Here is a 24,499-nt window from a genome sequence, read left to right on the forward strand (position 1 = left end):
ATTGCTTCTTCTAAATATTTTAAAGAAGCTATTTTTCCAGTCTTTTTCGACTTCTCCAGTGGGTCTGCCACTGTGTTGCACTGTTCAAGAGTCTTCTTTTCCGGACAGGTAAGCTGCATGCCAGAATCACACCTGAGTGTCAGAATGCTGTGAAAGAAGAGTAGAGAATGTTCCCTTTTTCCTTCCGTTTTAAAATACAAGAGTCAGCTTCAGTGAGGAGCATGGTACTTTACAAGGTAGATCCTTAGAATTGGCCTTCATCTTTAAAAGATGACAATATTGAAGCCCAGGGAAATATTTAAGTAGAGCCACCACTAAAATCCAGACTTCCTGACTGCAGGATACATTTCTTTCTTTCTTTCAGTCTTATTGGCACATAATCCACATCATACAATTCAATTGTACCACCATTGCCACAATCAATTTCAGAACATTTTCTCCCCCAGCCCACCTTGATTAAATCACCTTTAAAATAAGTGGTGTAATCGCATTCAGTCCTTGTGCTCCCTCCCCATGGGATACATTTCTTTACACCACTTTCTCTCTTAAAGATCCAAATAAAAGGACAATTTGGCTTCTCCTCCTCCACCCCAACTAATTTTGAAGGAGAAAGTAAATTTCTGCAAATCTAAGATGGTTTCAATAGGCTATTTGTTTTAGGGTTAAAAAAAAAGACCCCGATCTCAAACAAAACTGAAGGAGAACATTTATTAAATCTTGAAAGGGACAAAGACAAAGAAACCTCACTTGGATGAGAAAGGCGATTAGCATGAGGTCATAATGGCATCCCAAGGGTCACAGTCAGGACAATCTATGGTTAAATATGGCAGGTAACAAAGGAAGCCATCACAAATTCATGACTGATGGCAGATCAGTACATCACACGTACAGGCAGGACTACAGAAGTGGGAACAGCATTGTAAGTGGGACACACACACTGTTGGACAGAAGAGCTTATGCATTCGGTCCAGGGCCTTCTGACTAAGGCGGTCAGGGAGTGACTGGCAAGCTGTGACTCATGACTGATAGACCCCTGCCAGAATTGATTTGATGGCTGTGAGTTTGGAGTTTTGGATGATGTACTGTCCCCAATACAGTAATCTCAATCAAGGACACACCCAAGCAAGACCCTAAGCCAGGCTGGAGATATTGTTGTTGTTAGAAGCCATCAAATTGGCTTCAACCCATGGCGACAACACTATGTGCAACAGAACGAAGCACTGCCTGGTCCTGGGCCGTACTCACAATGGTTCCTATTCCTGAGCCCCAGTAATGCAGACACAGTGTCAGCCCATCTCATCAAGGGCCTCCTCTTTTTGGCTGCCCTTTCACTTTACCAAACATGATGTCCTCCAGGGACTGGTCTCTTCGGACAATATGTCCAAAGTCGGTAAAATGAAGTCTTGCCATCTTTTCTTCTAAAGAGCACACTGGCCTTACTTCTTGCAACCCAGATCGGTTTGCCCTTTTAGGCGTCCATGGTACTTTCAATATTCTCCCAGCCCCACCATTCCAATGCACTGATTCTTCTTCAGGCTTCCTGATTCAAATGCCCAATTTTCGCATGCATATGGTTTTCTTAATATACAATTACTCTTTGATATAAAGTTCTCTTTTCTACACATATGAGTCTCTCTGGATTTGTTTCTCTAGTCAACCCAGACTAAGACAGTAGTTCAATGCACAACCACTATGCCATCAGGGCTTCTTCACTAGGGACAGGATAGGAGTTCAAATAGTCATGCCCTACAGTCTTGCCCTGAATGTCTTGGTTGGAGGCCTTGGACCAATCTCGTAAACCCTACTATCCAACATTATGCACCTGTCCCACTTATGGTCTTGTTCCTGCTCCTGTAGTCCCACCTATAACTGTGAAGTATTGCCCTCCACTAATCGTGGGTTTGTGGGAGGGTTCCTTTGTGTTCCATGCCTTATTTGAGCAGTTGTATGTACCCATTCCAAAGAAAGGTGACCCGTTGGAATGCTCAAACTATAGAAGGATATCATGGATATGATACCCAAGTAAAATTTTGCTGAAGAACATCCTACAAAGGTTACAGCAGTGCACTGACAGAAAGCTGCCAAAAGTTCAGGCCGGATTCAGAATAGAACACGGAAAAGGGACATCACTGCTGATGTCAGATGAATCTTGCCTGAAAGCAGAGAATACCAGGTAGATGTTGACTTGTGTTTCATTGACTATGCAAAAACATTCGACTTGGGCCATAATAAACTGGGCCATAATAAACTGTGGAGGACCTCGAGAAAAATGGGAATTCCAGAACACTTCATTGTGCCTGTGGGGAAATTCCATATGGATCAAGAAGCAGTTGTATGAATAGAACAAGGGAATACTGCATGGTTTAAAATTCAGAAAGGTGTGCAACAGAGTTGTATCCTCTCACCATACTTGTTTGATCTATAAGCTAAGCAAATAATCAGAGAAGCTGGACTATATGAAGAAGAATGTGGTATCAGAATTAGAGGAAGTCTTATTAACAACCTGTAATATGCAGATAACACAACCTTGCTTACTGAAAGTGAGGAAGATTTGAGTTACGTGCTGATGAAGATCAAGGATTGCAGCCTTCAGTATGGATTACAACTCAATGTAAAGAAGACCAAAATCCTGGCACCTAACATACACACACATGCACATGCATGCACACACAGCTATGAATCCTTGGATGCCATTTTGACCTTGTGCTAATGACCTCCCTCATCCAGATGGTGAGTCTGTCTTTGTGTTGTTTTTGCTTCTTTTAGACTTAATAAATAGTCTTAAATTATATATTTTTTTAAAATTTAAAAATTATATATTATGTCACCTGCATGTCTCATGATGTTAATAAGCCTTCCTCCAGTTCTTCTTCATATTCTTAAAAAATTTTTTTAATTATTATTTTTTTTCTTCTTCATATTCCTTTTTTTTTAAAGATCTTTAACACAATTTTATTTACAGGTACATAGAATAATATAAATGATATTGTTCCATAATTTCCAAATTCTTTTGAGAAGCCTTTTTTGGAATGTTTATAAAAATTATTTCTTCCTGTCAGTTAGTCAGATAATTGTTTTCCAAATTTCCTGGTATAGATGAGTGGGTGCTTCCACAGCTTCATCTGTCAATTCTGGAGACTTGTTTGTCAATATTTTCAGTGCAGTTTGCACTTCTTTCCTCAGTACCATGTGTTTCTAATCATATACTACCACTTGAACTGTATTTTGACCACTTTTTTGGGGTGCAGTGATTATGAAGAATACGCTTTCCATCTTGTTTTTATGATTCCTGCATCATTCATTTTTTTGCCTATAGAATTCTTCAATATTTCAACACATGCTTGTTTTTCCTTTAGTTATTTTACCTATATATTTTCTAGGTGTGTTCTTTTTTTGCACAATTTATTATAATTTCTTAGTTTGTTTCCTTGAGTTTGCCTTTAAAATGTTCTGTTCAGTTCTTTTACTTCATATCCCCCCCCCCTTTGGGCACCTTCCTTTTTAAAAAAAAAAACATTTTATTAGGGGCTCATACAACTGTTATCGCAATCCATACGCACATCAATTGTGTAAAGCGCATTTGTACATCATTCTCAAAACATTTTCTCTCCACTTAAACCCCCGACATTAGGTCCTCATTTTTCCCCTCCCTCCCCGCTCCTCCCTCCCTCATGAGCCCTTGATAGTTTATAAATTGGTATTTTGTCATATCTTGCCCTGTCCGACGTCTCCCTTCATCCACTTTTTGGTTGTCTGTCTTCTTCATATTCTTGATGACTTGCTCAACATACAAATATTCCTTGCCTGAACTTTTGGCAGCTCCCTGTCAATGCACTGCTGCAAACGTTGTTAGATTATCTTCAGCAAGATTTTACTTGTGTGCAATATCAATGATATTGTTCTATAATTTGAGCATTCTATGGGGTCACAATGGGTACAAATACGGATCTCTTTCAGTCAGTTGGCCAGGTAGCTGTCTTCCAAATTTCCTGGCATAGACCAGTGGGTGCTTCCATTACTTCATCAGCTATTTGAAACATTTTAATTGGTATTCCATCAATTCATAGTCTTATTTTTGTCTAATGCTCTCAGTAGTCTATTGGACTTCTTCCAATACCATTGGTTCTTGTTTATAAGCTACCTCCTGAGGGTGGAAGCTGGACTAGTTCTTATTAATACAGTGACTCTGTATTCTTTCCACCTTCTTTTGATGCTTCCTGCATCAGTAAATATTTTGCCATAGAATCTTTCAATATTGCAGCTCAAGGCTTGAATTTTCTCTTGAGTTCCTTCAGTTTAAGATGTGCTGACCATGTTCTTTCCTTTTGGGTTCCTAACTCATGGTCTTTTCATACTGCATCATATTTGGCTTTGTCTTCTTGAGCCACCCTTTAAATTTCTCGATTCAGCTTTGACTTCATTCTTTCTTCAAGTTGCTTTAGCTTCTCTATGATTTAGAGCACGCTTCAGAATCTCTTCTAACCCCCACTTTGATCTTTTCTTCCTTTCCTTGCTTTTTAATGACCTTTTTCTTTCTGCACGAAGGATGTTCTTGATGTCCTCCCACGGCTCATCAGGTCTTCTGTCAGTGTTTATTGCTCAAATCGGTTCTTGAGATGTACTTGAAATTCAGATAGGATAGACTCAAGGCCATATCTTGAATCTGTGGACTTGTTTTAATTTTCTTCAGCTTTATCCCGAACTTACACATAAGCAATTTATGATCTGTTCCAGTTTAGCCCCTGGCCTGGTTTTAGCGCTGAGATTGAGTTTCTCCGTTGTGTTTTACCACAGCTGTAGTCGATTTGATTCCAATGTATTCTATCTGGAGAAGTACACTTGAATATTTGCCTTTTATGTTGTTGAAAAGTTGTATTTGCTATCATTGGATCTCTAATCTCATTTCTGTTACTGAGTGCATATTTTCCAACTACTGTTCCTTCCTCTTTGTTTCCAACTTTTGCATTCCAATAACCAATATTTATCAATGCATCTTGATTACATGTTTGCTGAATTGCAGGCTGAAGTCATTGGTAGAATTCTTGAATTTCTGCATTACAAACCTTTGTGGTTGGTGCATACATTTGAATAATAGTTGTACTGACTAGACTTTCTTGAAGGAGAATAGATATAATCCTATGACAGATAACATTGTACTTCACGATGGATTTTTCAGTGTCCTTTTTGACAATGAATACCACACCATTCCTCTTGATTGTTATTCCCAACAGAGAAAATGATATGACTTTCTGATTTAAAATATTGAGATACAAAGTTTTTAAAAGGGCATGTGAAGACAAACGAAATGTCACAAAAGTGTGATTGGTGTCAGATCACTACAGTATATCACATTATAAGTGGGACCAGTTTTAAAAGATTAATAGTGAAAATAGCAAGTTTCTCCCGACTAGTTTGCCCCCAGAACAGAGGGAACCACACACAAGACAGTAAGACCAAGACAGCATGACAGGTGAGACAGACAGACAGACAAGCGAAGCAACGATTTAATAAGCAAAGTATGCGTTGATCACAAAGTGAGGTCCTTCACAATTCGAGGAAGCTGAAGAGATCTAGGGTATGACATTGGACATTACAGGGGTCTGGTGGCCAGACCTCATGGCTCAACTCAGATCCTTTCCTGCTTGGTGTTGGAATGAGTCATCTGGACATGATTGGTGGAATGCATCATGTGAAGCCATCTGGGATGGATCTTCCAGAACTCTCTAGCTGACCCTGACATGACCAGTAGGATGCGTCAGGTGAGGCAATTTGGGATAGGTTATCCAGTGCTCTAGCTGACCCTGGCACTCCCCGTTCAAACCCCAAGAAGCTATTAATATAGTTGCTGTCTCTGTAGATTTACCTACTCTGGATTTCATATAAAGAAAAACATACAAAGACAAAAAGCAAGAACAACTAACAAAATAAAACACTGGAAACCATTTTGAAAGAATGTTCAGTTACATGGAACAATGATTAAGTAAAAAGAGCAGATCTCAAAATAAAATGAGTGCCTTGATTACTTTTGGCTAATTAGAAGAAATAAAAACAGCAAAGTTTTCAATTAATCTCCACCTCTTGCTGAATTTAGCCCGAGGTACAATTGCCCCTGAATGAGAGCTTCAGTTGTGAGCACTAGGTGTGGAAAGTTGTCTGGTAGCTCAGTGGATTATGCACACATGTTGCTGATCAAAAGGTCTACAGTTTCAACTCACCATCCCCTCCCTCCTTGAGAGAAAGATAAGCTGTCCCCTCCTGTGAAAAATTTAAAGTCTTGGAAACCCAAAAAGGGCAGCAGTTCTTCTCGGCCCTGTGAGATGGAGTCGACTCCATGGGAAGGAGCTTGAATTCTGAGAGGTTCACAGTGGGAACCCCAAATCCATTTTTGAGTCGCTACAAAGATTCAGTCTCCATTGAATGTTTTCTGCTTTTAACCCGGAAATGTGAAAAATTTTGCCCTCTGGCAGAGTGTGTTTGAACAAGGATTGGGATTACTTCCCTAGACAGTCTAGGGAGGGACAAGCTCACGATGAGGGACTTGCCTATGCCCTTGATGGATTTTAGGGTGTATGATCTTGAGTCAGACCCTAATTGCCTTGGTAAGAAGGCCCTAAACCAATCTTGTAAGCTTTTTTTTTTTTTTAATCTGCAATAGTGTATGCAGCCCAAGCATGGTCCCATTCCCACTTCCACAGTCCCACCTGCACTGCAATGAATTGATCTGCTGCCCATCGTTTAGTGCCCCTTTCCCTGGTACCCTATGTCCTATTTGAGATCTAATTCTGTAACTCCATATGGACTCATGCTGAGGTCTCCTTCCTCTGGATGATTTGTCTTTGTCTTATTCTAAGACTTAGTGTATCTCTATAAACAACATTTAAATTTGTGGTCCTTCCTCTCTCTTAAACCCTGGTGGCATAGTGTTTACTCATTGGGCTGCTAATCCCAAGGTCAGCTAATTCAAGGTGGTTTGACCAGCTAATTCTCAGGAGAAAGATGGGGCTTTCTACTCCCATAAAGAGTTTCAGAAACTCAAGGGGGCAGGTGTACCCTGTCCTATAGGGTCACTAAGAAGGGGCATCCACTGTATGTCAGTGAGTTTTGAGTTTTTCTCTACCGGAACAAATTTTTCTCCTAGAAAAATGTACTGTAATTGGCGTTCTAGTTTTATCTTTAGCATTCAGATTTGTATAATCTTGGGTAAATCATTTTATTTTCAAGCCAAACCCAATCCAATGTCATAGAGTTGATTCTGACTCAGAGGATGTCATCAATCATTAATCTGTCTTTTGTGACCATTATTCCTATCGAGGTCAATTTTCCTCTTTCAAATAGTGTTTCTGACACTATTTATACGGGAGCAGGCAGCTGCATCCTTCTTTCACAGAGTGGGCTGCTGATCCAGCAGTTAGTAGCTCACTGCCACTAGTGCTTCTCAGAGCTCACTGCCAATGAGTAAATTCTGAGGTAATAAAGGGGGTTGGGATAATCCAAGACATTCTGCCTTGTGGCAAGATTATCTACATCCTTGGTTAATGATCAAAAAGAATTTAATGGAGTCAACCTATTTAGGGACCCTACGAATGGATTTGAGGTTGTCACTGTCATCCGTAGCATTTTGCAAACTGGGGTACTCAGAATTTAAGCTCAAATACCCCTTAAACATTAGTGTACCACTGATCGTTAGGGATTCTGAGATTGTAAATCTTCACAGGGGCAGACAGCCACACCTTTTCCCATGGAGCAGAATGGTCAGTAGTTTTGAACTACTGGTCTTGCAGGTAGCCCTATGTGTGACCCTTTGCACCAACAGGGTCATTTTTTAATACTGACATTAAGATCATCTTCTTTTTACATTTTTAAAAAGTTTTATTGAGCTGATTGATATGACATACAATAGTTTAAACATATTGAAAAGAGTTATGCAATCATCACCACAATCTATTGTAGAACCTTTTCTTCGTTTTCATACTCCGTATGTGTCGAAAGTCAGAGCTGCTGGGTTTTCCATTTGTTAAGAGGTCAGCTTATTTGGGAGAGCTTGTTTTCCTTTCAATTTTCTATAAACGAAGTTTGAGTCATCACAGCTCGACTCATATTACAGAGGATGTCATCAACCATGAATCTGTCTTTTGTGACCATTATTCCTATCGAGGTCAATTTTTCTCTTTCAAAACCAAAATGGCATCAAGATTTGATTCTTTGATCAATTCCCAGTAACATGTTTTACTATGTAATAGTTGAACCACTGACAATTTTATTTTGTGATACTAATCTTGTTTGAGTCAGTAATACATACATTTTCAAGAAAACCAAGCTTTCTCAGGTCTCTTTCTTGGGGAGAAGGGCTACAAGGACTTTTAATATGTGCATTTTTTTAAGGCTGTCAACTTTCCTTATTACACATACCAGTATTATGAACTGGTATTAGATTTCCCCCACCCACTCCCGCCCCGCCCATGTTTTATAGGGGCAACAGCACAAAGACGTGGCGCTGCAGGGTTAGTAATCTCTCCTTTTCTTCTTTGAAAAGATGGTCTCCAACACTCAGACAGAGTACAGAATCTTAATTATTAAGTTTAATCAGCCAGGGCCCGCTAAAGTTGGTCTCTCTGAATCAGTCCCTCAAACACAGACGGCCAAGGGCTGCTTTTTCTCTTCCTGTCCACCAGAGGTGATAGCCTTTTTCAAATCAGAACTTGGACTAGACGAAGCAGGTGTGACAGAGGCCGGAAGTAAGGTGAAAGGTTAAAACCCGCCTCAAAGAGCAAAGGTTAATACCCGATTCTCAAGGAGATCTAAAGCTTTCATAGTTCCCCAAAGATGAAATGGACACCTGCCGAATATACTGTGGAGGACTAAAAGCGCGCGGCCTCCCCGAGTACAAACGATGCCCAGGTAATAAATACGAAGAAAGGAACTGACGGCGACCGGAAGTGGAAGTCAGCCCAGGGCGTGGGGTGAGGAGAGGAGGCGGCACGCCTGCGCACTCGGCAAGGGGCGCAGTGCGCATGCGCAGGTGGGCGGTGCCGGGTGACGCTCCGAGCGTGGGCCGGCGCTCTTGCGGATCCGGTTCCGCCCTCCCTCCCGCTTGCAGATCCTGGAGGGGCGAGCGCTGGACATCCCTTTCCCAGAGTGCTCTGCGCCGTGAAGAAGCGACTCCCGGCGGCTGGGGGCATTTTGTGTTGGCTGGAGCTGGAGGGACAAGATGGCGGCGTCGGCGGAGTGACAGGGGTCCCCTCCGGGCGGGAGCCGGCGACAGGGCCTAAGTCACCGCGCCCTCTTCCCTGCCAGCGACGCGTCGCCGCGAGAGCGAGGCCACGGCGGCCGCCCAGAGGCTAGCGGCCCCGTCTAGTAGCCGCGAGCGTCCCTTCTCAAAACTGCGGCCTGGCAGAAAGCAAGCTGACGGATCGGCGGCGATCGAGTTTCTCCAGGCGATCCTGTGCCCTGTGACGCCGAGGAAGGGCCTCCTCCGTGTCCTGCCGCCCTCCGCAGCCTTGCCCCGTGGACCAGTCCCAGAGGCCCCCGCACCCCCTTTGTAGGTGTCGGGGCTTGGCCCCAGCCCTCCCTCTTCGACTCCCAGGATGGCGAGCAGCAGCGGCTCCAAGGCCGAATTCATCGTCGGAGGGAAATACAAACTGGTCCGGAAGATCGGGTCCGGCTCCTTCGGGGACATTTACCTGGCGATCAACATCACCAACGGCGAGGTAAACCACCTGGGGTGGGGCTCGTGAGACTGTTGCCTCCTGCCTCGCCATCCCCCGGCCTGCCCGGCCTCCTCCCCGCACGCACACCCCGGGGAGCCCCCCTGGGGGTGCCACTTTTCCTCGCGTGGGAACCTCCCCCGCTCGCTTTCCCTAGAAGGGAAAGAACTCGAGAGAGGAATGGGGTGAACTGCGAAGTTTCCCAACATGTAGAATGCCCTTTCATCGAACTTGAAAACCATTACCACCCCCTCACCCCCAAAGAAAAGCCATCGCTTAAAGTGAGAAAGGCAGAAACTCTGTTTTTTTGGCTTTCCCGTGCATACGTGTCATGAAATATACATATTTGGGTGATTTTACTGGGGTCCTTGTTCCAATTAGGGCCGTTTTCGGATTGCTGGGTTCCTTCCGGACCTCGCAGGACGTCCCGAGGGGCCCCTCTGTCTGGAAGGAACCTTTCCCTGCGCTTAGAGGGCAGCACGATGGCGTCACTGCGCCCGAGGCTGGTCGCTTGGTTGGTCGTGACCGAATCCCGGCGAACTTTCTCTTCCCGACCTTTCCCTGCACCCGGTGGTCGCGAGTGGCTGCCCTCCTTTTCCCGAGGGGCCCCGAGTGCGGAGCAGGGCCGGTGCCAGCACCCCCTCTTTCCCTTGCAGGAAGTGGCAGTGAAGCTCGAGTCTCAGAAGGCCAGGCACCCCCAGTTGCTGTACGAGAGCAAGCTGTATAAGATTCTGCAAGGCGGGGTCGGCATCCCGCACATACGGTAAGAACCCTCGAGCGGTCGGTCCCCGAGGTGGGGGCGTCCTGGGACCCCCGAGTCCCCCCCCCGGGGGGGGGGCTTGTCGTTCGGTTACTCGGTTGCCTACTGTTGGGGCTCACCGTGAGCCCCCGCCATCACCGAGCCCCTTTTACGTTGCCAGCGCAGTTTACTTAGCGCGTCGGTCTGGTCGGCGCCGGCCGGGGCTTTCATTTGCAGCGAGACGTGCCAGTCACTTCTGACTCCGGCGCGGCGCGGCTCCGCGGCGGCCCCTCTGCGGTTCCGTTTGTCCGGCGGAGGCGCCCGGGAGACCTGGCTCAGCCAGCTCGGGCCGCTGTTGGAGCGGACTTGGGGAAATGGCTGCTCTTTTGTTGTGTTTTTGTTCCAACATGTCTTCCTCCTCCGCTTAGAAAATGGCGGAGCGACGTGACTCACCCCATTTTCCTGCCCTGTCCTTGGCTGAGGTTCACAAGTCTTGCTTCCTTGATGCCCCGTTAGCAGCCCCGAGTGGATTTGAACGGAGAAAAGCCGAGAATACAAGCTGCGGGAGGCCTTGGGTTCTAGGAAGTAGATGGCATAATGACGGCCTGTGTCTGATCCCTGCAGCAGATGCGACGCGAAATTGTCACATTATACTGAGCATAATCTTTCCTCTTCCTCTCAAGGGCGTTAATTACCCTTCCCTTTCATCAATTTTAGCTTTGGGTGCATTTCACTCTGTACTGCATTTTCATGGGCTGCAGCAAAGGCAGCTTGAGTAATAACAATGTTGAAATTTACCCACATCTATTGTGTTAAAGGAAAGGTTAACCACTGGAGCACAGTTTGAGAAGTAATTTTAACCCTGTGAGTTAACTAATCAGTAAAACATCGTGGGAGGGAAATCAGTGGACTTGGTGGGGGGATATGGGATGGTGGTGAAGCCAAGTGCTGGTAGTAATCAAGGTAGAAGACTCAATTAAAAAAGAACCACGTTAAAGTGTCTTCCGAGGTTAACTTCGAAGGGCACTGGAACAGTTTGACCCTGAGATGAAAGACAGAATAAAGACTGAAAGATAGTGTAAAACCCAGCCATTTTCAACAGTTACACAAATAACATTTCAAAAAGATCAGCGCTGGTTGAGAATTAAATGGAATATTTATCCGTATTCTTTTTTTCTACTTCATTTTTTTCTTCAAGCCTTGGTTTAGGGACTTGATTTACTACATACGTTTATTTTATATGAAATCAACTAGAGTTACCCTATCCTCAGACATTTTTAATGGCAAAATTCATTAATAAAAGTATTGTTTATAAGTGAGCAAGGAAATTATTTTATAGAAAAATCTTAAGTTTTATGAGGGAAAGATTAATGTGCATCCTAACATCCAGATTTAGGATTCTGAATGATTTATACCTATGAAAAAAATCTTAATGGGAAAGTAATTTGTTACAGTGGAAGAATTAAAATTTTGATGAGCCTATCTAGCTTTTTCCTCAACATGAAAAATGTGAATGAAATTAACAAAGTGATTTACAGGTTAGAGGCCTGATAGGCAGGGTTGTTTAAGTAATATATTTGAAATGATGCATCATTTCGATTAATTGAAGTTTCAACAAAGGTCATAAAGAATTCTTTTTCTTTTTTAAGTTGCACTTTCATCTCCACAGGCTTTTTATAAAGGCATTTTTGTAATATTAATTGTAGGACGCTCAGCATTGTAGTTATAGTTTCTTTTGAATGTGCTGAAAGATCATCTTTTGTTGGATTCAGATTGGAATGGAGCCTTTCAGTATAGAATAATTTTATACTTTGATCACAGTATATCTTCGTATTTAGTGGTTTTTAAATAAGATGCTTAGCCAGGTTCATTGATGCACAATTTTGTTCAATTGTTTTATTAGGGGCTCATACAACTCTTATCACAATCCATACATACATCAGTTGTGTAAAGCACATTTGTACACATTGATGCTCAATTTGTTAGATACAATGACACCTTTCCTAGTTAACAGTGTACACCCTGTAACCACCAAGACAGTCAAGATCTGGAATGGTTCCATCATTCCTGAAAGTTCCCTCCTCTTTTGTATTCCATCACATCGCCCCAGCCCTGACCGGGACAACCACTGGTTTGCTTTTCATTACTATTAGAATTTCATATAAATGAAATCATGTAGTATGAGGTCTTTATGCCAGATTTTAACATAACACAATGCTTTTGAGATTCAACTACAGTGGGTGGGGGGAAGTTATACATTTCACAAGTTGGGTTGAGTTGAAATCATTTTCTAAAAGCATTAAGTGCTTATCTGGCATTTCTAGTGCTGAGCCCCAAATTTAAGTACTTGCTCTTTTTTCTGGTAGCTTTATTAAAGAAGGGCAACGGTGATAAAAATTAACAAAGGCAATGGTTCTTATCTTGAATAAGTATACAGTGAACCCTCGCCACTTCGTGCTTTGACTTCCGCGGCTTCACTCTATCGCGGTTTTTGCGTAACAGCGCATGCTCTGTCATTACTGCCACTGATTGGCTCATACTGTACACGCTTGATGCCATAAATAATATAATAATTATTATATAATAATTGTAACCTCCAAAATGTTTTACTGTATTTTCCCTTTTTCATTTAATAAATTGGGTAATACGAGTGTAATGGTGACTAAAGGGTGTTTTTTCATGTCCTCTGTGCTCTAACTATGAAAATATTTGATTTACAAATAAGGAATCCTACTTCGTGGAATTTCATTTATCACAGTAGGGTCTAGAACCGATTAACCGCGATAAATGAGGGTTCACTGTATGTGAAATTAACTTGAGCTGAATAGTAGATTTCTATTCTAAGATGGTGAGTGAAAGGAAGTACAGTAGTTAAGAACTGTTTATGGGGTAGGGCTAAAGAGATTTACCTGCCTTCTAATTGAGGCTTCCTGGGAGAGTAGATGGGATTTCGGGATCTGGCTCTAAGAAGCTTGGTGATCTGGTTAGGAAGGACATCCAAGAATAGAGTGGGTTCTGGGAGTAGTCTTCTCTAAGGCAGAATTGTACTAACTGGATATGGGAGGGGGAAGGGAGTACAACGTCAGGTATATAGAAAGTTGTTCATTGGTTGTAAAGAACTATTGTTCCTTTACTGCAATGGGTAAGAAATGCCTGGAAGCATTCTTTATATGGGAGGCAATATCTTTGCACGTGCCCAGTTTATTCCCCGCTGTTTCCTCATCCCCTGTACAAATGCAGGCATACCTTGCTTTATTGCGCTTTACTGATGGTGCATTGTTTTACAAACTGAAGGTTTTTGCTATAATCCTGTATGGAGCAAGTCTAGTGGGGCCATTTTGTCCTCAGCATGTGCTCACTTGGGATGCCTCACATTTTGGTAATATAAAAAATATTTCAAACTTTTAAATAATGCTATTGCACACTTAATAGTTACAGCATATTTAATAGTTTTAGTATAATGTCAAGATAACTTTTATATGCACTCAAAAACTCACCAGAACTCACTGTCATGGAGTTGACTCCTGCAGGGTCACCTTAGAGGACCATAGAACTGACTGCCCTCGTGGGTTTCAGCGATTAACTTTGCACCTCTTTCTCCCTCACTGCAGCTGGTGGCCTCCAACTGGTAATCCTGTGATTAGCAGCCCATTGCGTAACCAAAACAATCTGTGTGGCTTGCTTTATTGCAGTGGTCTAGAACCAAGTCGTGTACACACACCCAGTTGCAGCGAGTCCCCTTCATCGCCTCATGCATAGAGTATACCTGTGCTCCTTGGCTTCTCGGTGGCTGATAATCTTGTGAGTACATTGCCAGGTCTTCCCAAGTGTCACCTCAAGTGTTACTATTAGTTGAAGTTCATTTGATGACAACAAACAACGCTTTACACATCTCACATCTCCCCCACTCCAATTTCCCGAACCTCTTTCCTCTCACATTTTTTGTTTAAAGGAATTGCTTTACTTACAATACTTTGGGTTTATTTGGTCTTCATAGCAGACATGCTTGATCGTGTAGCGTGTAGGTCTTTGACCTGTAATTTGAAGAACCTATAGAAGAGAACTCGGGCTGTCTGGTAGGATTTGCAGCCTTGGAAATGCAAGGCTGTGGGTCAGAATTGATTTGATAGCAGGGTTCTTTGATGGTGACACAATGGTTAAGTGCGTGGTTTTTAACCAAAAGTTCAAAACTCTTTTCAAACCCACCAGTAGCTCAGCAGCAGTAAGCGCGTCTCCATTTGCATTGCCTGGCATTTTGTTTAAAAAGTAGGAATGAAGTTGGCATCCAGTCTTGACTTCGAGAGATTAAAATCCTTGGACCTGTGAATTGACAACTGGGAGTTCACTGAAAATTAGTGTTTGCCACTCTGAATTAATGCATTCTATAAAGAAGCAATTATACAGCCAAAAAAGGACGCGTTAGACAGCCAAGTGTTGGAGATTTGAAATGTAAGTCTGCCATGTGGGTGATCTGTGTTTGGTGTTTTAACCTGATTGAGCCTATCAGTTTCCTTTTCTACAAAATAAATGATTTAAGTGAGTTGGTAATTTTCTAAATCTCCTGGGGTGGGATAGGGTGGGAAAGGAGACTGACCAGAAAGGGCTGTTTCCTACCCCCTCGCAGGACAAAGACCCGTTACCGTTTGCAAGTAGAGATTTTGGATAGGGTTTTTATATGAACAGTTTTCTGCTTAAAACCAAACTCCCTATCATCGAGTACATGTCAACTCCTAGCAGGTCTATATGACAGAGTATAACTGCCTTTGTGAATATCTGAGGCTGTAAATCTCTTGTTGAAATTTATTTAAATCATTTTATTGGCTCGTACAACTATCACAATCCATGCATTGGTTGAATCAAGCATGTTTGTACATATGTTGTCCTTATTTTCTTTTACATTTACTTACTATTGGTTGAGGCTGTAACTTTATTTATTTATTTATTTGAGGCTGTAAGTCTTTACAGGGGCAGAAAACCTCATCTTTTTTCCAAAAAGTGGTTGGTGGGCTTGAACTGCTGAGCTTGTGGTTTAGTGGTCCAACTTGTAACCCACTAACTACACAACACTAGGGCTCCTCCCTAGAAATTCTGTCTGGAAGTTTGGAGTCTGGATCTAAGAAATTTAATACTATTTTAGGATTGAGAGTTTAACTTTATATCAAGCAAACCATAGATGGGCTATTTGGTTTGAAGTAAATGAGCAGCATTGTATGGGGAAATCATGTGAAAAAGGTGGAGCGTGGGGCATGGGAGAATTGTTGCTGTCTTGGTTTTATTTTTAAACCATTTTTATCCTCTTGATTTGATTCTGATATTCTAGAGCACTAGTTAATCTTAGGGAGCCCTGCTGGCATAGTTGTTACTTGTTGGACTGCTGGCTTAAAGGCCAGCAGTTTGAAACCACCGGCTACTCCTCAGGAGAAAGATGAGGCTTTCTATCCCCAGAAACCATCTCGGAAACCTACAGGGGCAGTTCTACCCTGTCTGATAGGGCCCCTAGGAGTCAGCATTAACTTGATGGCTGAGTGAGTTTGATTTTGGGTTAATCTTTACCTTTGATAATTAAAAATGGCTAAAATTTTAATCTTAGCCTTTTGGCACTGAGCAGGTAACCCATAAAGATTCTAATGCTGTTACCAGAGAGTGAAGATGATCTCTGCCTTGGGCATGTCCTCTGTGAGAAAGATGCATTGCAGGACACTAGATACACAAGAAAGAGAATTGTCACTCATTGAGTAACTGAGTCAACAGTATACTGTCGTTTTTTTGGTAATGCATTTCTAGTTATGGAATAATGTGGGGATGTTAGATTTAACTAGGATTAAACCTGAGAGAGACCTACTACTTAGACATTGTGCCTCGGGGCTTATTTGAGTCTCCATATTTTCACTTTTACTGTAGTCATTATCACCTTTACTTCAAGATCAGATAAGTCTTCTCACACACATACCCCACACCTTTGCATTTGATGCTGAGGAGCTGTGGTTTGTCTCCCTCACTGTAATGATACTTGTCTCATTGAGAGGACAGATGGGACTAGGAAAAGAGAAGGCAGGGCTCACAATCAGCTCTGTTTAACCTTAAGGGACTTGTGGGCTCCTTTTCTCCTTGAAGCATAAAGCCCCGGAGCACACACTTACTTCAGTTCTCTTTCAGGTGCACATACTGTATTGTCTGAGTGTTCTTTCTCCTCTGCAGTTTTTGTCTCAGTCCTGATACTGCACCTGGAAAATCTGTCTGTTGGGTATACCACTGCCAAATTGAGGGGTAGATTTTTCATTTGTAATGTAAAAGCTATTTATAGCTGAGAAGTTCTTATACAAATGGTATTTACCAACTGTTGGTATTATTAAATTAATTAGCTGGATGTTTATTATCCTTACCTCTTTTTTTAAGTCCTTGAACTATACGATGACAGCTTTTATTACATTATTCACTTGTATCATAATTTATGGTAAGTAAGTACTTATGAACTCTTGTGAAGTACATAGCTTTTACTACCTTAGTTTTTTGCAAATTTTTGAGCTTGATAATTTTGCTCCATTTAGGAAGATTTCTCATGCTCTATCAAGTCTTAGTAAGTAACTTTAATGCCAAGAAATCTATAAAAAGAAAACTAGATGCAAGTGCTATAAAATGAATCTTTCAAGCTTGTTTTATTATATGAAAATCAGCCTTGGAGTTTAACATGTTTTTCAGAGGTCACACAAGCACTTTAATAGCTTTCGTAATATAAAAATTTAAGTGATTGTTCTTATTGTCTTTGTTTTTAACTCAGTTTCAAATGACTTATAGTTTCAGATGACCAGTATTGATTAATGCAGATATGAGACTTGTAAAGAACTGAAATGTAAAGTAAATAATGAGATGCACAGATCTTCATGTACTGTTTGATCCATTTGGACAAATACATACATGTTAGCCATTCACTCCCTTTGAGGTTGTGTGAGGGTGTGTGTGTGTGTGTGTGTGTGTGTGTGTGTGAGTGAGTGAAGATAGTCTTTTATAGAATCGTAGTTAAACATTTTTCCCTCTGGATTTGATAATGATTTGCCATTTGCAAGATTCCAAATTTAGTAATCTTGTTTATCACTAAAAGGTGCTCCATGAGAATGCTGTGGTTGAAACCTTTACTCTCCTACTCAAAAGAGCTGTAATTCTGCCTTACTTTGCGAGTGACCAATGGAGTGCGTTTTGGCCTTTCTAAGGGAGGATTTAGTGGCCCTACTGGGTAAGGCATGCAGTGCTATCTTGCAAGATTGGTAGTTAACCCAGCCTTAGGAACCCTGGGTAGGGTTGCTGTGAGTCAGAATAGGCTCACTGGAAGTGGTTGGATAGGAAGTACTATAAATGGAAAGGGTACATTCTGACTTTCCAAGGGAAGTAGAAAGAACCTTATGTTGAGTCAAAGTCATGGCTTTGTTAGTAAAGCCATCTAGATTTACAGAACCTGGACTGAATTCTATAATTTGTAATGTCTACTTTCACTTATAAAAGAGATTTTGTACTATCAACTGGGTCTTGATTGGTTTTAAATCTGTTACTCAAATGGATAAGGTTAGTAGGATAAAGGATGCTGCCTTCATCCATCCCCCTGCCTACTTCCAAAATTCCACTCTTCCTAGAACTACAGCTTGGATACATATGAATTTTAATTTGTACATCTTCTCCAGTGAATTAATTAATTAATCCATTAAGTTAATTCAGGAAGCTCTACATAGTACCAGGAAGCACAATACTGAAAGGTACACTGTAATGCCATATAATTGAATGCTTGATTTCTGAGCAGCATCAGATTTTATCATGTCTCAGATGCTTTTCCACAGGAAAACTTGTGAAGAAAACTCTTGTGAGGGCTGGGTCTACATCTGACAAATGTTGAGACCCTTTGTGCCCCTAGCATTGTGGAGGATAAGAGAACAGCTATAGACAACATGCACAGTTCGGTTCTTGATGGGTATAATCTGGCGCTTAGCCATTTCTTTTTACAGTTTACTAGGCCAATTTTCAACTTCTTCAAAAGCTGCTGTGAAGATACTACTACCGTATCATTAAAAGTTAATGTCTACATCACAGTAAAGGCTTAATATCGTGGCCTTTCGTCAGCTTAAGTGTCTATTAATCTCTGTGGTTAGTTCTGTTGGCCTTTTGGAGTTACTTTTGGTTCTAGTTTAATAACATCCAAGAAGTTGCTGTTCTAGCAGCTTTATTTCAGAAGGATTTTTTATTGGTGACAGTGGCTGTAACATATGTAGTAGGAATCATATGTAAGTTTTGTTTGTGCCATCATTGAAGGACAGTGGAGAGATCTGCAAAATTGTCCTTTCAAAATGGAGATGGTTGTGTTTCGCTGTCTGTGGTTCTTCAGGAGGCTGTTCTAAGTACCGGGAATACTGTAGTATAAGCCCACCCGAATATCAGCCGAGGTACCTAATTTTACCACAAAAACTGCATTAAAAATGTGCTGAAAAATTCGACTTATACACGAGTATATATGGTACTTACCTGCTACATTTTCTTACCCTGTCAACCCATCTGTCTTAATATGGATTTCTTGGTAATATGACAGAAAGAAGAATGTAAGCTCAAAACTGTGCTTTGTTGGGAGCTTGTTAATATTGTAACAGCCTTCACCATTCCCTTAATAGGGTCCCAATAAGACCACTGTGATCCATAGTTTTTCCACTGGCTGATTTTCTTTTTTTAATGAGAACATTTATAAAGTCAAAAGAACCAAAGACACAGATACAACCTCATCTGGATGAGGAAGGCCATTAACTTTGAAAGGTGCATGGAGTGAAGTCAGGTGAGTAAGGTGCTTGGGGCAAGAGAGGCATGCTGTTTTGGTTTTTTTACCAAAAACTAGAGCACTGAGATGGCTGCGTGAACAGGTACATTGTCACGGTGGCAAAACCAGTCCTCTGTCTGCCACAAACCAGGCCTTTTTTGTTGCAGTTTCACTATCTTTTCAGAACCTCTAAGTAGAAAGCTTGATTAATAGTCTGACCTGGTGGAACGAACTCTGACAGTTTCGTGCGTTCTGGAAGTTAACAGGCATTCAGAATGAGGTTTGTCATTAGTCAACATTTCACCTTTTTTTGAAATGAGAAAACCACTCATTCACTTGAGTTTTTCCCATTGTGCTGTCCTTATAAGCTGTGTTCAACATCACAACTGTATCTGTGGCAAAATTTCAGTCACGCACTCTTAAATCGGCCATCACAAAAAAACGTGAAACTGCTTTTATGAAAAAATTCACTGTGATCATGGAGAGAGATGCCACTGGGTTGCTTGATGCTTGCCCAGCAGGAAAAATGTACACTACTGAAAGCTCTGCTTTTTTAATAACCCCTCGTATTAGCGAAGTTATAGGGTATAATCCAGGATCAGAAAAGATTTCAGAACACAATTCTTCAGTCAGGACAGCTTTTTCTCAATTGTGCCTACAGACAAGCCTCATCCTGGTCAGGCAAATACCTTAAAGCCCTTACGCTCCACTGGTAAGTACCCAAAAGGCACCCCATTCTGCCAGTAAGCTTTGGCCTGACGCTTATTGTTTTGTGGGCTGAAAACCCATCTCCACCGTGATGCTGGGATAGGAACTTAGCCAGAGGGACCTGAGGTCAAAAAGGGTATGCTCCTAGTTCATTTTTGGTTGTAATGAGGCTTCCCCCCTTTCTGCCTCTGGAGTAGCTCATTTCAAACCTATTGGGATAGCAGAACTAACCAATCTTCTTGGTAAGGCTTTATACCCTTTGCATGGTCCCAACTCCACAGGGGTGCCAAGTGCCTAATTTGTATAGTCACACCAAGTCATTTGTTGGTGAGAAGGCTTTATCAAAGTGATCCTGCAGTTTGAGGCTGAGCTGTTGCTGCTTCTGCCCCTGCCTCCCTGCTGTCACGCTCTTCTTGTGGAGTAAATCAGCCACAAAGCCACTGCACTGCCATTACTTTTAAGGACACCAGAAAGACCAGAGGAGGCCATGGACTGGTTTAGAGTCACTCTAAACAAACAGCCTTGGAGATGTGTGTGCTGACTTGATTAGAGAAGGAGAAGAGAAGAGCCTGAAAGGGGGGTAGGACGGACCTGTTAGGACACGAACCAAGACTCAGAACAGCCAGGTAAAACGCCATGGGACAGAGGTTCCAGACCTGGGACCAATTCCAGCTTAGTCTGCTCTGGAGATTGAAGTTGCCATTGCAGGTGCTGAAGTCATCTCTTTCAATAAATTGGTAATCTGTTGGTTTAAAAAATATAAATAATTGCACCACATGGCTCTGGGTGGATTTAAGCCTCTGAAATGTCTCCTACATTGCCTTTGTAACAATTGAAATCTGAAATTTTTATAACCAGACTAGAGTTCATACTATCACATAAAAACACAATCTTTTTATTCTTTTATGCTGTTCACTGGCATGGGAGGGGGCTGTTCCTACTTGATAGAAATTGGGAATTTTATTCCCATTTTTGAATCCAGTATATTAATACTTGTATCCTTATAAACAAAGTAAAACTTTTTATTTTTTTAATCATTTTATTAGGGGCTCATACAACTCATCACAATCCATACACATCAATTGTACATTCATTGCCCTCATCATTCTCAAAACATTTCCTCTCCACTTAAACCCCCGGTATTAGGTCCTCATTTTTCCCCTCCCTTCCCACTCCCCCTCCCTCATGAGCCCTTGATAGTTTATAAATTGTTATTTTGTCATATCTTGCCCTGTCCGAAGTCTCCCTTCACCCACTTTTCTGTTGTCCATCCCCCAGGGAGGAGGTCACATGTAGATCTTTTTAATCGGTTCCCTAGTAAAACTTTTTAAATTTAAGTCATCCTGGTTAGTATCTATTCTTTCTTGGACAGCTCTGTTATAGATTGCCCCAGTGAACTTAATATATAGTCATGTGCCACTTAACAATCGCTTAGATTCAGAAACCTCCCATTGGAGGGGAGGGCATAGACAATGCAGTAGCTTCCAGCGTGTCTGTTTTCCACAGTGTGATTGTGCTGCGCAGGCGTATAGTGGCACAGTGCATCTAATACATACCGGGGGCTTCCTCATGAAAGTCCTGGAAAAATGGAATTGAAAGATGGTAGAATTTTCATGAACGTTTCACCTGTGTTACTGGCTTTTTGTATGTACCTTACTGTTCTTCCATTATTTTAAATGAACTTTGCCAACTTAGAAACATAGTTCACCACTTAACAGTGTCTGCTTTGATGCTACACAGCAGTATTGAATCTTACATATCTCCCAACTCTTTGAGTATTGCAACAGAATCTACTTCTTTGTTTTTCATTTGCAGTGTAGGGGGTGGGGTGGGGAGAGGGGGCTCCCAAATGCAGCACAACCAGTACGAGAGACAAAGAAGGAGGAGGAGTGATTTGGAAGTGAAACGTTTTTTTTTAAACAACACAAAGGTGACAGCTATTGTTCACAATTTTGGCATGTTTGCACATCCAAATAACTTTAGCAGACATGGTATGAATATTAAATAACATGGGACCTTCACAACACCTGTAGTATAATTTGTAGATAATAAGCAAACATGTTTTAAAAACCTGTTAAATGATATAAATGCCTCCTATCTGCAAGGTACAGTTTAAGATTCTAGGTGCATTCAAGTTTTATGAGGCTTTCTTTTTCTTTTTGCACATGTGTCCAGCTTATAGTTTTACATTTTTTTGCCTGCTGAAAACTAGAAGGATTGGTGCTGTTTACATCTCTAACTATATGAGCCTCAATCCCCAGCAGCCCTACCACATTCAGCCCTACCACTGCTTGGCCAATGGGAAGCCAATTAAGACTATTCATGTGAATTCTGCTAAGATCATTTCTCATATTTCAACCATGCATAGTAATTACCTCCTGAGCTAGTTAAAATTCAGGTTCACTGATTCACCAGTTTTGGAGTGGAGTCTAAGAATCCTTGTAATTTACAAAGTGTTTATACACAGGGTAGTCTCATAATCACATTGCCTCTTATGGTCAGTTAAATTAGAAGTGTCTAACCAGTGACCCAAAATGGCATACATAGTCAGTAAGAAAATGACAAAACCAGGGCTAGATCATATATTCTAATGTTCACATGTTCTGTCGACTTTGTTTGCCGTTGCTTTTAAAATCCAACTGCTAGTCTGCAGGACCACTTTAATTGGCTACTGAGCTACGAAGGACTGTGTAGTCTGTTACTGTCTCAGGTCTGCACAGAATTTTTGGATAGCTCAGCATTCAGCCAACAGTTTTAGGACTTGCAGTTCAAGCCCACCAGTCACTCTGGGAGAAAGGTGAGACTGTTCTCAAAGATGGGCAGTCTTAGGCACCCTATACAGGTCACTCTGAGTTGAATCAAATTGATGGCAGTGGGTTTTATGGTTATTCAGTTTTTAAATTTCAGGTTATGATTTTTCCCTTCTAGTTAGTTTGTGTTGACTATTAAAAATGGTGAGCCCTGTTGGCATAGGAGTTATGTGTTGGGCTGCTAACTGCAGGTCCACAATTAGGATCCACTTTGTAATACAAGTGACAGTATGAAAATTACACATCAGATCAAGCCATTCCAAATTGTGTGCTGGGGGAGAGTTTGTCTATAACAAGTATGGCTGAATTCCATTCTTTTCTGGTTCAGATTTTTAATACATGTGCCATACATTCCATTTGCAAAGAATGGTTGCCACTTCAGCTCTTGAGACCATGAGATTTGAAGTAAGTCAGCATAGGGTCAGCCTTTGGGGAGGAAAGTGGATAGTGATCGCTCAGGGTTTCCAGTAGTCACGTTTAGCCAATCCACAGTTAACTAAGAAATGCTAACAGTTAGAGGGAACAAGATCAGTATCGAAATGCACTTGTTTGAGAAGGGAGAGCATAAATCCCTCCTGGAAATTGAGTTAAGGCTAAAGAAAAGTCAGGCTAGTGGGCTTGAGAGATGTGGTCTTTTGAAGACCTATGAAGACTTTCGTCTGGGAATCTTGTCCAGCGCTGCCCTGCAGAACCACTGCGAGTCCGAATTGCCATGGAGGCGGGCCCACAGTGGCGTGTTCTCCGGACCTTCTCCTTCCCTGCACGCCCTCCCCCAATACTGCCGCCGCCACCAGTTTGGGGGAGAACAGTGACAGCAAGGACTGAGATAAACGTGATTATTTGTGATCTTTTGCAATATAAAACTTATGTAGTATGACAGATGCACCCCTCAGGACCAATAATGAGAGCAGTGATACCAGGAGGGGAAGGGGAAGGTGGGGGGAGAAAGGGGGAACTGATCACAATACTCTACATATAACCCCTTCCCTGGGGGATGGACAACAGAAAAGTGTGAAGGAAGATATGGGTCAATGTAAGACATGAAAAACTAATTTATAAATTATCGAGGGTTCATTAAAGTGGGGAGGGAGGATGGGGAAAAATGAACTGATACCAAGGGCTCAAGTAGAAAATAGTTTTGAAAATGATGGGAACAAATGAACTAATGTGCTTGACACGATGGATGGATGGATTTATTGTGATAAGAGCTGTATGAGCTCTGATTTTAAAAAATTATTAAGTATGATTAGATTAACCAAATACTGAGAACCAAGGAGAAAATGGCCTGTAGGACAACAGGCATAAAAACTAGGTTTTTAACACGCTAACTGGCAACAAAGAAACAAGACAATCTTGTACTATATGAGTACTTTTCAAAAAATATGGGGAAATTCCATTATCTTTCCATTAAACTTTTCCCAGGTGTTTCTGAAACCCCCTTGCATATCAATTATATGTAGTTTGCCACTTTTGATATCTTGTGGTTATCAGCTCTCAGGGCTCCTAATCCCCCCACCATTCATCTAGCCACCCGCTGTTTGCGCTGCAGGCACCATCCTGGCTTCCTCAGAAACTACCTGCTTCCCTGTAAAAATGGAGTGGTCCCACATATTTTACACCTTTTCAGCACTTCTCTCCTAAGTTGCATGTTACTTATTTGTGTACACACACTGTATGTATTGTAAGGTATATGAGTAGTGGTTATTTGTTTTTGTCTTGACAATGAGGGAGTCTGCATCTTAAAGATTTG

The 24,499-nt window shown here is 41.8% G+C and overlaps 1 protein-coding gene across 4 annotated transcripts in view; it reads left to right on the plus strand.

Annotated features, from left to right (window-relative positions):
* The first annotated feature begins 9,118 nt into the window (after nucleotides 1–9,118).
* Nucleotides 9,119–24,499, plus strand: part of CSNK1A1 (casein kinase 1 alpha 1) — a 49,386-nt gene continuing 34,005 nt past the window's right edge. For 2 of the 4 annotated variants that reach the window (XM_045284931.1, XM_030888830.2), the window contains exons 1-2: nucleotides 9,120–9,707; nucleotides 10,361–10,467. In XM_045284931.1, coding sequence (XP_045140866.1) covers nucleotides 9,585–9,707; nucleotides 10,361–10,467 — 230 coding nt within the window. In that variant the 5' untranslated portion in view covers nucleotides 9,120–9,584. Of the gene's footprint in view, nucleotides 9,708–10,360; nucleotides 10,468–24,499 lie in introns of all 4 variants that reach the window. The other 2 variants (XM_030888829.2, XM_004696716.3) reach the window with 2 other exon arrangements.

This window comes from Echinops telfairi, unplaced genomic scaffold (genome assembly GCF_000313985.2).
Source record: "Echinops telfairi isolate 266 unplaced genomic scaffold, ASM31398v2 ScPeMD7_7469;HRSCAF=8507_0, whole genome shotgun sequence".
NCBI lineage: Eukaryota > Metazoa > Chordata > Mammalia > Afrosoricida > Tenrecidae > Echinops > Echinops telfairi.